At 45.0% G+C, this 17377-nt stretch overlaps 1 protein-coding gene across 3 annotated transcripts in view; it reads left to right on the forward strand.

Moving 5' to 3' along the window:
- The window catches only part of SHISAL1 (shisa like 1), a 147956-nt gene that overhangs the window by 101955 nt on the left and 28624 nt on the right, over nucleotides 1-17377 (forward strand). For all 3 annotated transcript variants that reach the window (XM_075602766.1, XM_075602768.1, XM_075602767.1), the window contains exon 3: nucleotides 2810-3023. In XM_075602766.1, coding sequence (XP_075458881.1) covers nucleotides 2810-3023 — 214 coding nt within the window. The remainder of the gene's footprint in view (nucleotides 1-2809; nucleotides 3024-17377) is intronic.

Raw genomic sequence — 17377 nt, forward strand, 5'->3', positions numbered from 1 at the left:
AACCTGACAAATGAAGTGTCAGACATTGAAATGGTGACTCGGCCGCAATTAAATGAGACTGTTTAGCCATTCCTGGGCATGGTAAACTGCCTTGTTATGTCTATTTCTAATCTATCAACAAAGACAGCACCACTGGGGACATTTCTATAAGCGTGGTATAATTGTGTGGTCTTCAGGTCGAACAAAGCCTACATCACCTTGAGGATCGTCCAGCGGAACTCTTCAGGATGGTGAGCAGTCTGGTTTATCCAGACTGCTCCTCCATCGTGGTTTGTCCAACTGAGGAGCAATGTGGTGAATTTCATATATTCTTTGATAAAATCACACTCACCAGTGCCGCTATTCGTCCCCCGATGAACCCCATGGTCTGCCTCACCCCACAGGCAAAAGAGTTCAGCATCATCTCAGATCACCTGAAAGAGTTCAGCATCATCTCAATCCAGTTTTCATCTCAATCATGGCTGGGATGAACCAGACCACTTGTGACCTGGATTCCTGTCCATCATGACTCCTGAAAAAAACATTGATGCAGTGGCTCTGTGGTTGGTGAAGATCCCTCGCTGTTGGGGGAGGTGCTGGTGTCCTTGAAAAAGGCGCTGGTCCATCCCCTGTTGAAGAAACTGGGTTTAGATGTTGATGTTCTTGCCAACTATCGTCCAATCTCCAACCTTCCTATGGTAGGGAAGGTATTGGAGAACATAGTTTTCACCCAGCTGGAAGATTGTCTGGAAAGGGCCGGTTTCTTTGACCCCACGCAGTCTGGCTTTAGAGCTGGGCATGGAACAGAGTCGGCCTTGATCTGTGTGGTGGATGATTTATTGATGGCCATGGACAAGGGCTGTATTTCTGTCCTTGTCATGTTGGACCTCTCAGCGGCCTTCAATACAATTGATCGAGCTGTTGCACCACCTGAGGGACCTGGCTGGTATCGGTGGGACCGCATTATAATGGGTTGCCTCATTCCTGGAGAGCTGGACTCAGCAGGTGGATATGCGGTCCCATGTGTCACCAGTGGGACCTGTCCACTTTGGGGCCCCTCAAGGATCAGTGCTGTCACCACTCATGTTCAACATGTATGCAAGACCCCTGGGCAATATCATCTGGAAGCATGGTCTGAGGTGCCACCAGTATGTTGATGACACCCAGATCTATGTTTCTTCCCAGGGCTGCCCAAGGACGGCTGTTGCCACACTGATGAGGTGGTGGCATGTGTGGAGATGAATTGGCTGAAGCTCAATCCTGACAAGACTGAATTAATGAATATTAATGATCCCAATTACCCACAATCCAACAGTGGTGGAAAGCTAAATCAAGACATTAAAGAGCCTTATCAAAACATTTTTGGACTGCAGTGATGATTTGTATAGATTTCTTAGTTTATCTAACGCACACCACTGGACAATGGTTTTTCTCCAGCTCAATTGTTGCTGGGGAGAAGGTAGGATTAGGCCAAATTTACTGGTCATTGACAACTTGCTAAAATCTCAATACAATGAACAAATAAGAGAGAACAGCAGGAAAAGGAAAACATATTACCCGCAATCTTCCACAGCTTAACCCAGGACGTGGAGTTTGCCTGCAGATTAGGAGGCAGGGGGTAAGGGGGTGTCAAAAACGGAGCTGGGAGGGGGGGTCAAAAACGGAGCTGGGAGGGGGGTCAAAAACGGAGCTGGGAGGGGGGTCAAAAACGGAGCTGGGGGGGTGGTCAAAAACGGAGCTAGGGGGGGGGTCAAATACGGAGCTAGGGGGGGGTCAAAAACGGAGCTGGGGGGGGTCAAAAACGGAGCTCAGTTAAGCCCCCCCAGCAGCAGCAGCAACAGCCGGCGCCACCACCACCAGGGAGCATTTCCTCACCTCAGGCAGCAGCAGCAGTGTGGCCGGGGGTTGGGGACCCCTGGGTTAGAGCGCACCGGCCATTGAGAGCCGTGGGGGGCGGGCAATCCGGGAGGGGTTAGACACCAGCCAATGAGAGCCGTGGGAGGGCGGGCGGACCGACGGACCAATCAAATGGTCTCCAGAGACTCGCAACCAAGATTTTCAAATTTATATATATAGATGATTAGATGATGTGTCACTGGGGTTGTTTGTTTGCCTTCCTCTGGATCAATATAGTGTAAGTACGGATATAGGATAAAGTATCTGTCATCTAAATTTAGCATAGGTTGAACTTGATGGACTTTTATGTCTTCCCATCTACTATGTAACTATGTAACAATGTAACTATGTACCTATAGGTAGGAGGAAGCCGTAATGTAGATCAGGGGCGCGCAAACTTTCTGTGCTGCGCCCCGCCTGTCTGCCAGCCCCAATCCTTGCGCTCCCCCTTACCCAATATCCAGCGTCAAATGACGCGCGGGTTCACGTGATGTCACGTGACCCCCGCGGCGTCATTTGATGCGCGTTGCTATGGCGATGCGCACGTCACGTGACACTGCGACGCGGCACAGGAAAGGTAGGTGAAGTCCGTGCCCCCCCATAATAATCTTGCGCCCCCCACTTTGCTCACCCCTGATGTAGATCATGTATTTTTCTAAACCCTAATGGGATCGTCTCTAAAGAAGGGGATATTATAAAGTTAAACATCCAAAAACACCCGGTCAGCCATTCATGAGGTTTCATAGCCTACAACGAAGCTACAACTCTCCACCACCAGCACCCACGCCACATCTTTGTGTCACAATCAGTGATTAAATGCTTTAGTAATATCAGTAATAAGTAATCAGTGGGTGGGGGGGAAATGGTCATTGTAATGTTAGTAGACATTTGCCAATACCGTGATATTAATCAGACCTAACTCTTTGTTTCACAGCTTTTTCCGCGTATTTTCGAGTGTGCGAGCCATACTCAGACCACAAGGGACGCCACCACTTTGGCTTCCACTGCCCACGCCTTTCTGACAATAAATCCTACATCTTCTGCTGTCACCATAACAACACGGTCTTTAAATACTGCTGCAATGAGACAGAGTTTCAGAACGTTATGCAGATGAACCTCACAATGAGCACAGATGGATATATGCATAAGTAAGTAAACCAGTATACACATTCCCAAAGTGTCCCCTAATGAAATCATGTCCTGAAATACAGCAGAGGCAATTGGGTAATGACTGCTTGCATGCGAAAACACTACCCTGATATCTCCCAGTCAATAATCTATACCAGGGGTGTGCAACTCCAGTGCTACCAGCAGGTCAGGTATTCAGGATATCCCTGCTTCAGCACAGTTGGCTCATTCGAAGACTAAGCCACTGATTGAGCCACCTGTGCTGAAGCAGGGATATCCTGAAAACCTGACCTGCTTGTGGCCCATGAGGACGGGAGTTGCCCACTCCTGATCTATATGCTGAGCCCTTCTGTGCTTTTCCTCGAATATACAGTATATACGCTACTCCAAGTAAAAAAACACCGCTTTTGAACAGTCATTTTTACATTTTATTTCAGGGGATTGGGTCAGTATACTCAGGAGCAGTCGGTCACATTGCTATCGTCCGGAAACTTCAGTTAACCCCAGTGTGAGTTTTCAGACGGTAATTGTGCGACCGGCAGCTTCAGACTACATTGAATTACTATATTTGGGTAGAGTGGTGCTCAAAACCACATGTAGACTATCAAGAATATGAATATATAAGTCCATAAGGATCCGGGTGATGTAATGTGTGTCCAGAGTGACAAAGTCCATGTTTAATATACCAGAGAGAGAAATGCGCCTAATGGTGTCCACCTGACAACCACAGTACGTGGCACACAGTGTTATTCCCAATTAGGTATTAGGAATTATACGATAAGTGCTGTAACAGAGTAATTTGAATAAAGGGCTATGGCCCATTACCTGTCAGTTTGGTCACAAGACAGTCCAGCAAATCCGGGGCGTTCAATCCGTGATGTAGAGAATCCAGAAAGTAATGAGCAGAACCGGAGCACAGCCGGCATTGGAGAAAAAAAATGTGATATCCAGGGCAACTCCAAAATATTGATTAAATTATTTGTAAGCTCACAAAGAATACCAGATGAAATGCACCTACGCGTTTCGTGCAAAACATTTTATCAAGGTGATAAAACTTTATTCTTTGTGAGCTTACAAATAAATGAATCAATATTTTTGAGTTGCCCTGGATATCTCATTTTTTTTCTCCAATGCCGGCTGTGCTCCGGGTTCTACTCCTTACTTCCTACATTGAACGACACCCTAGTAGTTAATTAACTAAAGGGCCAGTCCTTCCTGCCCCTAAAGGGAACTAATAACTGTAGTGACCAAATGTTTTGGAGTGTTTTTATGATCTTTATCTATTCTCTTGTGTGATAACGGTTTGTAAACTGCTGTATATACAGGTAAATTGCCGATCCAGGCCTTTTTGTTGTTTAGTGGGGTTAATGATGGCAGCACCATTAGTTGAATTAGGGGATGAACAATAATTACCAAGTAAGGTTAGAATACTGTATAGCGGTGTATTTATTTTTACAGGGAACTTTGAACTTAAGGGTGTTGGAATTTTTTTAAGGAAGCCATTGTAACTAGGTTAAAATGCAGTGCGTCTTTTTGGCAGAAAAGGGCTTAAAGAGGCGGTCCAACCAGCTTAAAAAAACACGTTTTCTTGTTTTCATTTATGCAGCCTTTGATTACCTTTCTTGAAAACTAATTACCTAAGTTACATAGTAACTTGCCGACAAGTAACACATTGCCGATCGATTCGTTCTCCCGTGATTGATCAGCAAAATCCTGCTTCCTAGGGTTCGCTAAATGGCTGCCTTTCAGTTTCAAATCAATCCTTTGGTCAGTGTAACTCAGCAGCTACAATGTATCCGAAAGCTAAGTCCATAGTAGCGCAAGGCGTGGCGCACGCCTGCTGCAGAGGCAATCCGTGGCCTGTGGCAATGTTATAATGCGAGCGACGGCGAGGCTTGGTGTAGGCGTGGCCGTGACCGGTTCGCCCTCATTGGCTGAACCGCCCACGTGACTCGGCCGCCGCGCCAAAAGACAAAAAAATCTTGTCTTTTGGAAAAGCTGCCGCGCCATTGTGCTTCATCGTGCGCAGTATGGACTGCCTCATAGAGGAGCCGTCTTACCGTGGAGCTGCGCACACCGTCACACACGTGGTCGCGATTACTATGGATGAGGCCTTATATTACTATGGTAACAGTATCTATTGTTACAGTTTGCAGCTCAAACTGCTGGGAACATTGGCAACAAATCATCACAAATTGGAAAGTGTTACAAAGATCTTGCACTGCTGGGGAGGTGGGCTAAACACCTGCAATAGAAATCAAAGGATGCTCTGTGTATTCAAACTCATTAAAAATGGTATTGAGTTGAATTTTAAAATAAAAATGGTAGTATTTTTATTTATTTTTATTTTATATAGCTAATACGACAGAACTGATTTTTGTATTTTTTTGTTTAAAGCACAGGTAGGATATTGCTTGCATTGCTCCTTTAAGAAAACATGTTTCTATCAATGTGGGACTGTCCCGACCTGGGAGTAACGTGTTAATACCGCCTCTCTGGCAGAGAAGAAGTTAAATCTGAAAAGAAAACGCATCTTTGTTTATGTGTCTTTTGTATCTACACCTCGGGCTCCTATAGAGCTGCTCTCGTTATTTGTATTCATTTATATTTTGACAGGAGTTCATAAACGGCTGCATTTTTGTTCTTAAATGTTTGTAATATGTACAATGCAAGGTACGGTATCACCTAATACTGAAAGGCTTATGTACAAACAGATTTCATTTCCTATGGATTTCCTTAAAGCCTTTGTAAGAATTTACACTACAAAAGATCACTTGTTTGCAGGTACTGTATCGGGACCTGTGGAAAGCATTTAAATGTACTCATAGGTACTTTATTTTTGTTGTACTCTTGTAGAGTTTTACCCAGGACTAGAGTTTACACTGCTCCACCCCCTCCCCCCCTCCCCCCCTCCCCCTCTCCCCCTCCCCCCTGCAGCAGCCTTGCGAGACCCCCTGTATTTCTCACACCCCAATCTCTCTTCTCCCTCTTACCCTCCGTCCTTCCTCTCCCATATCCCCATACCCTCACCTCTCTCTCCCGCCCACCCCTCACCTCTCTAAAACACCCAAACTGGCCACCACTGACATGAACTGTTCTGCACAACAACTAATAGCACATAATATATAGTGCAGAACACACATGCAAACTTCATTCTCTAGGGAGTCCCAGGCAGCAGGGGTAGTATTCCCAGTGTTATCACAGCTTAGTAATAAAGAAGCTTTTGTCCCCAGAATATTCATTTATATCGATTTGTTTTACCAAACAGAAAACGATTGCATGATAGGATTTCACACAATAAAGTGGTCCTGCCTTAACCCTTTCGAAGTTAGAGGAACCAGCATTGCACTGCAGTGTGTTGCTGTCCATTCTGGCAACGACGGGGTTAAAAAAAAAAAAAGATCAAAAGGGCTTCAGATCAAAGCATTTTTATTATTCCCAGCATTGCAAACAATACATTTGCCAGCCTCCTGGCTGTGCAGGGATTAACACGGGCTGACATGCAGATGAATAGAACGACACGTACAGCCCGTGCATGAATGGAAGCTGATTTCCATTTCAATTCTCAAATCCAATTAATACCAATTTATAAATGAAACCATCATTTATCCATTAATCCTTTGCCATAGCAACTCGGCGGCGCCCAACAAGCAGCAGCCACGTTAGCCAGCCCGGGTTAAAGCGGTGTACATACATATGACTGTTTCTGTTCAGGTGAAACGCGCTTTTCCTTTTTAAAATATGTATAAAAACTTCACGTTTGCTAACTAATGCCTTGCGAGTCTTTGTGACGGCAGAGCTCAAATGTGCGTGCCTTTCGCTGTAGGAAAGCTGCTCCGCGCCAGAGAAAAGGCTTTTCTGTACACCTGCTTTGCACTGTCACTGTTACTTCCCCGCACCTGTACGGTATTCCCCACACCTGCAATATATTACCCTGCCGTTCCTGTGTGTCCCGAGGGTGTATCCGGAGCCCCCATGTTAGGAATAGGGTGTGATGCTTTGGCCTTTCCGTGATGGGTGCAGCACCTTTGGGAACCTGGGAAGTCCTTTGTGTTGCCCCAGACTACCCGGTATCTTTCTAATTAGGAATGGGTATTACTGCCGCCTTGTCCCTGGGGCCTCGTGTGTCCCTGAGTTCCAGTAAGGCTGCGGTCCCAGTCACCGCCACAGCGCAGGGCTCGGCGTGCGCTGTGCTATCAAGCCCCGCCCCCCCAGTCCGGCCGGTCCCGGCGGTGCGCGACAGGTTTTCAGGCAGGTAGGAGAATTTGAACTCAACATCTGCGATGGAGGCGTGGCCACTACCCCCGCCGGCGGTTCCGCCAATAAGGGCGAACCAGCCGTGGGACGTCATGGCCACGCCCCCGCAAACCCACAGCCACGCCCCCTCCCGTCGTAAACCTTCCCTCTCCCCCCAGACCGCAGATCGCGGTGTAGCGCTGTGCACGCGCCGCCCCCTCGCCGGGTGCGCGTGCCACAGTGAAGACTGGGGACTCAGCCTAACTTGCCCAGTGTCCCGTGTGACGGGGTTACCTGCGCGCACAGTCTTTGTGAACACCGAGTGCTTCTTTGTCCGGGTGCCAACCTGTGCGAGTCTTTTTCCCTGTGCTTACTCGTGGGAAATAAACACTTTTTGTTCCAGTACTAAGAAGACCCAAGGAGGCAAGCTACCCACGCAAGCCGCTCCCTCCTGGTGAGATTAAGGGGCTTATCCTAATAGCTCTGAATTCGCCATTGCCAGATCGCACGTTATGGCATGTTCACAAGAAGCGGAAAGACATGTGTGAAAAAACGGTATTCTCTATAGCAAATCGCATTTTCTAAACCGCTTCTAAAAAAAAGGGACAAAATAGCTGATTTGTACTTACTTCAGAGCTGATGGTCGTGCTGACGGAGGAGGGAGGAGGAGCTCCTAACCTTATAGTATCTGCAGTTTTATATACTGTATGTCCCCTCAAACGTCCCACCAATGGAGTTAGGGAGAGATGCCTGTGCTGAAAAGGGAACATAGCTGAGGTACCCTGGGAAATATGCTAATGTCTATACAAAGTACAGCTCAACCCCATTATAACGCGATCTGTTACAATGCGAAGCCGCTTATAACGCGATGCAAGATCCCAATTTTCATATTTATGAATACTTTACAACACGATTATTGGTATCTTAAATACTTTATTGTACAATGCATACAATTGTACATTATTTCTAACGCGATCCGCTTATAGCGCGACGTGATTCTTTGGACCCCAAGCACAGCGTTATAGGGGGGTTGAGCTGTATATTTAAATGAGTCACACAACATAAAGTAAATCCTTAAGACCAATCAGCCCTTGTGATGAAGAGGTACCAGTGTCAGACCCAACCGGATTAGAACCCCCAACCCTGCCATTCGTTGTATACTGATCCAGGTGACACCTAAACATACTGTATGGTCAAATACACTGTCCACACATATTGTGATACATGGTGGCATTAATTAATTATACGATGAAATAATGTTCCATACAGAGGCAAACAGGAAGGTAGCACAAAGAAGGCGTAAATACTTTGTGGGCCATGTCTGCCAAGCAGTGCTACTCCACAAGACACCCTCTGTGCTGGAAGACACGTTACAGCCCATTCATTTAAATAACCCATTGAGTGGTTAAGGTTATGTTCTTACGTAATGGACAAAAAAACCTACGTAGGAGTCTAATGCATAGATACCATTGTTGTGATCAGCAGTGTTTGAAAACACAGCCCCCGTCAGGAAATGTATTTCTTTCACCACTGAACAATGGTCTTTCAAAGCAGCAATAGGGGAATATTTAAAGAACTTACACTTACCTTCATTTTGGCTGTACAAATGGAACAGGCTGATCTCTGCTGTGATATGTTATGGTTTTCTGCACCAATATTGCCATCAAATCTTATGGAAACAGGGGCGTAACTACACTTCTGCAAAACCCAAGCCCGAGAACAGAGGGATCCGAGAGCGTGGTGGGGGGTCCGGTTCACTGGTGCTGGAAGTTGGGGATGTCCAGAGGCCTCTGTTTTTCTGCCAGGGTTGTCACGCCAAGTCTCCCCCCCCCCCCCCCACGCCTCTGCCGGTATAGCCGTCTTCCTATCGGCGCCAGAAGTCGGTCCCAACTTCAGCATCCGCCCACTGTGCCCCAGCTTCTCAATAAAGTGGGATATGAGGCCTCACTCTCGTCCCACATTGCCCACAAGAAGGGGGGGGGGATGAGTGAGAACAAGGGGTAATCGAGTGTGAGAATAGGGGGGAGAGTTAGAGAGGAGAGGTGGGGGAAGTGTGAGAGAATTAGAAGGGGGGGAGAGTGAGTTAGAGAGGCATGGGAAGAGAGGAGGGAGAAAGAAAGTTATGGAGGTGGGGGGATAGTGACAGAGTTAGAGAGGAGGAGTTAGAGAGTTAGGCCGCGTCCTTGGGGGATGCGTGCACTCGCGCGACCATGCGCGTGACTTCACACGCCCCTCTGGTTGGAACGATTTGTGCCCTCGCTGGTTCGCCCTCATTGGGTGAACCGCTCCCGTGACCCAGCTGTCACGCGACAGAAACAACTTTATTTGTTTCCTTGCGCATCGCGAGCGCTGGCTCTCTGCATTGTGGCCTGCCTCGTAGGGGCACGGAATTCTGAGCGCGGTGGCGCTCACCATGGATGCGGCTTTAAAGAGAAGGGGAGAGGGTTAGCGTGGAGAGGGGAGAGTTAGAGAAGGGGGAGTTAGGGAGAAAGGAGGGAGAGTTAAAGAGGAGTAGTGGGGAGAGTTAGAGGAGGAGTAGAGAGAGTTAAAAACATCAATGTTATACTAAAAAATAAAGTAGCTTAGTTTAGTAACGAGCTATTGTAATATACAGTAGTGAAGAAGTCGCGTGGGCATTTTCCATTAACGTGCAATGGTGCCGATTGTGTATTACACAACTGAGGCTATTGCACTGTAATGAATAACCCCCTGTGTCTATTATCAGAAGACTTTGTGACTTTTTTGTTGACCCATAGGAAGACAAATAAAAGCCCTGTACAGTATATCATCCAGTGAATAATCATTCAAATATATCCCTTCCTGATCTCCAACCGTGAGAGACCTTCCAAGCAGTGACTGTCAGTGTTTCACTGAATCAATCTAACTTACAGTACTCGTCTAAGTCATCGTAGAGAGAGATTAATATATATAGTTGTCTATGTCCTAATAAACTATATATAACGTTTCTATGTGTAGTTATGTTGTTTCTTCCACTACATATTTGTGTATTCACTGCCAATGTCTTACTATCTAGGGGTAAACCTCATCCCTGACAGTGTTTGTACTTGTACATGTGTATAGCTCTTCAGTACCTTTGTGTAATATAATTACCAGAACTGCAAATGATAACTGGACTGAACAAGGGTGCAGATGCGGCCACCAGTATTAGATCACTTGCCTGGGAAAATCTGGGGCAGTCTCACAGTAAATGCCTCAACATTTCTGTGAGATTCCTAATGGCCCATCGGATTAACACAGCGGGGGGGTTCCTGCTGTCCCCTGCAAACTGAATGGGACTGCAGGGACCCCCTGCTGCGTTAACCCGATGGGCCATCAGGAATCTCACAGAAATGTTGAGGCATGTACTGTGAGATGCCTTAGTTTTTACCCAGGCAAGTGATCGGAGACTGGTGCCTGCATCTGTATTACTTTTTTAATTGTAGTTATGCCAGGGCTACTCAACTCCAGACCTAAAGCCCCCCCACCCCCCCACAAAAGGTTGGGTTTTCATGATATCGCTGCTTCAGCACAGGTTGCTCAATCAGTCCCTGCTTCAGCACAGGTGGCTCAATCAGTCCCTGCTTCAGCACATGTGGCTTAATCAGTCTATGCTTCAGCACAGGTGGCTCAATCAGAGGCCTCTGTGCTTAAGCAGGGATATCCTGAAACCCTGACCTGTTAGGGGGGGGGGGGCTTTAAGATTGGAGTTGATCACCCCTGAGTTAAACCTCCCACAATTCCTGACACAACTGTGTCATAGTCAGAGGCTCAGTGAGTAAAGACACTGAGTGGCACTGAGAGTTTGAAGCAGGGGAGTCTGGTTCAATTCCCGGTGTCGGCTCCTTGTAACCTTGGGCAAGTCACTTTATCTCCCTGTGCCTCAAGCACCAAAAACATAGATTGTAAGCTCCATGGGGCAGGGACCTGTGCCTACAAAATTTCTCTGTAAAACACTACGTAACACAGAAAAAACAGGAACTAGCCCCTATTATCGGTGCTCAAAGTCCATGAGACATATGCAATATAATTCACTTGACTTGCAATTAGCTTGCTTGAAGACAGATCTCTTTTAGCCTCTGTGTGTACCTCTGACTGTGTGTGCATAGACGCTCAATGATGGTGATATGAATCAGCAAAGCCCTGTGGTATATATATGGGACCAACTGACTGTGAGCAAATGGCCCCGTATAACCATACAGGAATAAAATCACCCTAGGGCAGCACAAGAAATAAACAGCCCAAATCTCCTTAATGTAAATGGAGAATAAAGAGGATACTCACAGTAGGCGCGCAGTCTGTCTGTATGCGTGCATCACGCCAGACATATAGAGAGTGGAGTTCCAGACGAAAAAATGCAGAGCACAGCTGCAATACAAACTGGGGCTAAACACCAAAAAGTTACATTAAAAACTCCTTTAATCCGTGGTGAACAGCGTGGAGTACAAGTAGCAGCAAACTCTAACGCATTTCGCGCATAGCGCTTTTGTGTGTCCGCGTTATCTTGATCCGTGGTTCATATCATTTATCTCCGCCCCCAGCCATTTGATGGTGTGACGCTGTAATGGCGCGAAATCGGCCTGAACGAATCCGATTGGCTAAAGAATCACCAATCAGAAAGCCGCTCGTCGGCCGACACTGGGAGGGGGAGGAGAATGTGTAAAAGGAAAATAATAACATTCAGCATACAAACATTGTAACTAACAAAATGTGTATCAAAACATAACACGGATCATTTTAAAAACAACAGAAATCTAACCTGTAGATGGAAACATAAATACAGTATAAACAATTTACTTAACTTGATCAGTTAATTCTCAGTTCTACAGGGAGTCCCATAAATACTACACTATCTATTAACCATGTCCTCATTGTCTAAATATGCATATATATTTCGATAACCGTAGCACTTAAATAGTCTCATTGATCCCATTATATTCATCAGTAAATCTATACAAAACACTACGTAAAACTAGCAGCGCTATACGAGAACATGTTATTATTATTATTATTATTATAGTGTGCAGACTTTAAACATGTTGTCTTCAATCATCACGAGAGACAAACTGGAACAGACATTTAGTTTAAACCGAAAAATCACCTTGGTGCGGGAACTACATATTTCTTCTCATGGAATATAGAAATTGCAGTAATCCGTGTCACGTTAGGCATAGCTATCAGAAAGCAAGCTCTGGCTGTGCCCTGGAAAATATGTGCTCCTTACCTCGCACTCACAGAAATATTCCTTCACTACATCTGGCTGGGTAGAAGTTATTAGTAATTATATGGAGATTCTTTACATGTATCATATTGTTATCTGATATCTACCCTTCCACTGCCAGAGAAAATGCAGGGCATCACATGTCCATACAGTAATAATAATAATAATAATAATAATAATCAGTGAATAGTGAATGAGGTTTAATAGTTTTCTGTGAACTGCATTGTTTAACTACCAAAGTAAAGTAATTAGACTACCAGCACAAAGCCCAAAGTACATCAAATCCTACGTTAATGCCTGTTATCCTAATAAAACCAAAAAGGAACACATCTCATAAACTGTTGACATTATTTGTGAGTTTTCCCATTCCTTATTGGTCATCTGTCCTTTGAACACTTTAAAACCACTAAGAAGTATTTGCTTGATAGGATTTATTTCGGGCAAAGTGCAGAGAATCTCAAGAAAAATGCCATGCTGATGCACATCCATTAGAGCACACAACAATGATTAAAAAAAGTCTAGGGGCCTCATGCAGAGAGCATCGTTATTTCGAAATTCGCCATTTTTTGTACAATTTCGCGCAGAAACCGGCAGAAAATGGCGAGTTACGAAAAACGCGCCATTTTGTTTTTTCTATTGCTAAAACTCGCCTCGCGGCTGGCGAGAACCTCCATCTCGCCATTTTTAAAACTCTCCGAATGCAGAGAGGTGCGAACGGCATGTAGCGGCTGTTCGCGCCAAGAAAATGGCGCGATTCTCGCATTTTTGCCGCGCCAGGAAAAGATGGCAAGATGGCGCTCGCCGCCTATAGTAAAGGGGAAAAAAAAGGCGCGAATTTGTTTTTACACGTTTCTGAAGCGCGCATCTCGCCAATTTAAACTCGCCACACACATCTATGTTAAACATAGCAGAATTCGCACTTTTCTGCATATGGAGAATAAAACTCTCCAAAAAAGCTACTTTTTATGAAATTCGCCAATTTTAAAATTCTATGCTCTCTGCATGAGGCCCACGGACTGCAGTGTGTCCTATTAACTATGACAGCATTTGATTGAGCTTCATTTAAATCACTATAAGAAACACATGCTATTTACAAGAAGCAGATGGGAAACCCACAGGCCGGGTGATTAATAAATTGTTGTAGCTTGTACTCATTGTTTTATCTGTTCGTAAACACTGTTTGTTTTATCTGTTATTTTTAATTGGCAGTTTCTCATTGAGTATGACCAACTGAACAAATGACTATTTCCATTGGTCCAGCGTGACAATGTAATGTCTAAAGCCACAATACTCCATCAGCTGTTTTCAGGGCTTCCTATTGCAGTAGCGGTGTCCAGCATTGAGATAATAATTGGAAAGGAATTGCGTTGCTTAGAGATGATTGTCTGAGATCTGGACTTCTTTCTCCATAGTGTAATGTTTATTACTACTTATGTTTGTGAAGTATAAAGGAAGTTCATTTTCTTTCTTGCACACATTATATAAGTTATGGTGGGTGAAAAAGTGACAAAAAACCCCCACCCACCGTACAGTGTACAGCAAATACATATCCCACCTGTGAGCATATTCACGTCTCAGACAGGTCTGTGACCCTGCCCTTCCCCATTATCTCTTAGCATACAGTGTTTCCACTGCAGCTAGGGATTCTGGGTAATGACTAGAGATGGGCGAATTATTTTTGTGAACTTGGATCCGCCTCGAGTCCGGCAGTTCCTTTGATCCACGGATTTCTGCGCTTTAACTCTCCAAAAGTGAAATCCGCAATTGCAGATTTTTTTTTTCCACAGGCAATTAAAAAGGGGAGAGAGGGGAATATATATCCCCCTCAAACGTCCCTCCAAATAAATTAGGGAGACATGCCTTTGCTGAAAAAGGAGCACACTTGAGCGATATGCAAAGTGTATTTAAATGAGTCCCGTCCCACACTTCCTAAAATTATTTCCATACCAACAATATACAGTTGATAATAAGCCTGAGGCACCAACTTAATGACTGGAATCATGTCAGATCCAACAGGACTAGAACCCACAACCACTTCTTGTCTAGCAGTGTGAGCTAAACCAGCTGATAGGGAGTAATATTGTGACATCCTACTTTTGAGCTGCTCGGTGCTCACTGCTCACACATGTAGCTAATCCAGCTATTAGTGTATCTCCCAGGTATCTCAGGTGTGCTCGACAAGGAACATTAAACTGTCAACCAAGAAGTGGGAGTGGTCTGCTTTTAAAGGAAGCCAGGTGGAGAGCTACTACAGGTATATGCACTCAGTTTGGTGCTACATAAAGGATATGTGTAAAAATAGCTATGGTATAACAGAACAGGGTCAAAATTATTCACTGTGCCATATGTCAGTGCCAGACATATATTGAATTGAAATACTTTAATTTACAATAAATAAAACTCTACTAACTGCAGGGAGCTCTTCCACTTGCTTCCCACAGCACTCAAAGTGTTATTGGGTTGACGAGTCACCCACCCACCGACCCAAAGTCATCCACCCCCCGACCCAACTCATCCACCCACCGACCCAACTCACCCACCCACCGACCCAACTCACCCACCGACCCAACTCACCCACCCAACCACCGACCCAAAGTCACCCACCGACCCAAAGTCACCCACCGACCCAAAGTCAAACCGACCCAAAGTCACCCACCCACCAACCCAAAGTCACCTACCCACCCACCGACCCAAAGTCACCCACCCACCGACCCAAAGTCACCCACCCACCAACCCAAAGTCACACACCCACCGACCCAAAGTCACCCACCCACCGACCCAAAGTCACCCACCCACCGACCCAAAGTCACCCACCCACCGACCCAAAGTCAAACCGACCCAAAGTCACCCACCCAGTCACCGACCCAAAGTCACCCACTCAGTCACCAACCCACCCACTCAGTCAAGTGTCACCCACCCACACAGTCACCCACACACTCAGTCAACTCAGTCACCCACCTAGCTGTCAAGGGGGGGGGAAGCCTAACCCTGTCGTACGCCCCTCCCAAAATTACATCCTGGGCAACGCCGGGTCTCTCAGCTAGTGAAAAATAAAAGGTGTTAAGCTGAGAATATAATACGAATACAGTTTTCGGAAGGACATTTTTAGGAAAAAAAACATAGCACTATATGCGGGCCAATATGGTAGATTGTACAAGAGGCATTAAATCCCTTTAATCCCATTAAATTCCATTAAATCCCTTTAATCCCATTAAATCACTTTGCAAAGGCTTTTGATATGGTTCCATATGGTTCCAAGGATAGACAACTGAGATTTGTCATAAATGGAACTTGGAAAATCCCTTTGCAAAGGCTTTTGATACGGTTTCACACAAGAGGTTAGTGTACAAAATAAGGGAAATTAGACACTGTAAAAATATTTGCACCTGGATTGAAAATATCTGTATTAAACCTCATCTGAGATTTACCTGCCCAAGTTTCTAGTCTATCCAAGACCTTCTGGTGAGAAATTACATCCTGCTCTGATTCTACTACCTTACACAATTTAGAGTCATGAGCAAAGATGGAGACTTTGTTCTCTATGTCAACCTCAAGGTCATTAATAAACAAGTTAAAAATCAGGGGTCCCAGTACCGATCCTTGAGGTAGTCCACTCACAACTTTAGCCCAACCTGAAAAAGTTACATTTACGACAAATCTCAATTGTCTATTATTGGAACCGTCTGTTGTCTATCCTTGGAACCGTGTGGAACCGTCTGTTGTCTATCCTTGGAACCGAATGGAACCGTATCAAAAGCCTTTGCAAAGGGATTTAATGGGATTAAAGGAATGTAATGCCTCCTGTACAATCTATATAAACGAGATTGCCCAGATCTGGTCTAGTAAGATGAAAATGTATAGCATCCAGATAATACGAAGAAAATCTCTATCTCTCATCCATTTTAACATGGACCCCAATAAGCTTTTGCCTGCCGTATTACAGAGCTCTTCAGCACAGCCTGGGTTAAAGAAGTGCATAGCCAGTGCTTTTAGGGGTCTATGTTAAAGTGGAAATGAACTCAAAGGTGATCTTTCAGGTACTGCGGTTACAAGCCTTTCTTCTGCACCTGGAGCCGACACATTTTCTGATTTCATCCTCCCTTTTAGCCGTCATCTTGGTTGATTACCATCTTTGCCAATGATTTTAATTTTTTTCTTGCGATATGTTCAGCCCGTCGCCATTTTTATTTCTGCACCATTGTGATGATGTCACAGACGTTTGTTTAGTTTTGGACCCATTCTTTTGCATTATCTTCGCATTTAGGATCTGAGTTTCACATCCATACGGGAGCACGGGCAGAATACACATGTCGAAAACTTTCCTTTTGAGGCACCGTGGAAGGTTACCTTGAAAGATTGTCTTGTTTCTTCTAAATGTGCTCCATCCCATGTTGATCAATTGATTTTATTTGAAAGGTTCCCATCCATAGTTCCTTGTATAGACACAGTCTTCGACTTCTAGTTATATTTCATTTATTTTGATCTTTGGTGAGTTGACACGTGTTACTGTAAATATAATTTTGGTCTTGATGGGATTGATATGGAGGCCAACTTTCTTACTTCCTTCAAGTTCTCTGATTTGCTGCTGGAGGTCTTCTGGTCTTGTGGCAAAAATAACAATGACATCTGCAGTAGGTGACTCAAATATTCACTGTTGATTTTTTGTTTCCTTTTTCTTCCCAATTCATGAACGATTCTTCAAGGTTTGCTGTGAAAGGCTTTGGTGACATGGTGTCTCCCTGCCCACTCCCTTTGATATTTATCTTGCTTGTATCTTGATGTAATCCAATGGTTGGTGTGGCATTCTCGAAAAATGTTCTTTATAATATCAACGTATGCTTCTTCAACGCTTTGTCTTAATGCATTTAGAACCACTGAGGTGTAGACAGAAACAAATGCTTTTCCATAATCTACGAATCC

This window comes from Ascaphus truei, chromosome 5 (assembly GCF_040206685.1).
Source record: "Ascaphus truei isolate aAscTru1 chromosome 5, aAscTru1.hap1, whole genome shotgun sequence".
NCBI lineage: Eukaryota > Metazoa > Chordata > Amphibia > Anura > Ascaphidae > Ascaphus > Ascaphus truei.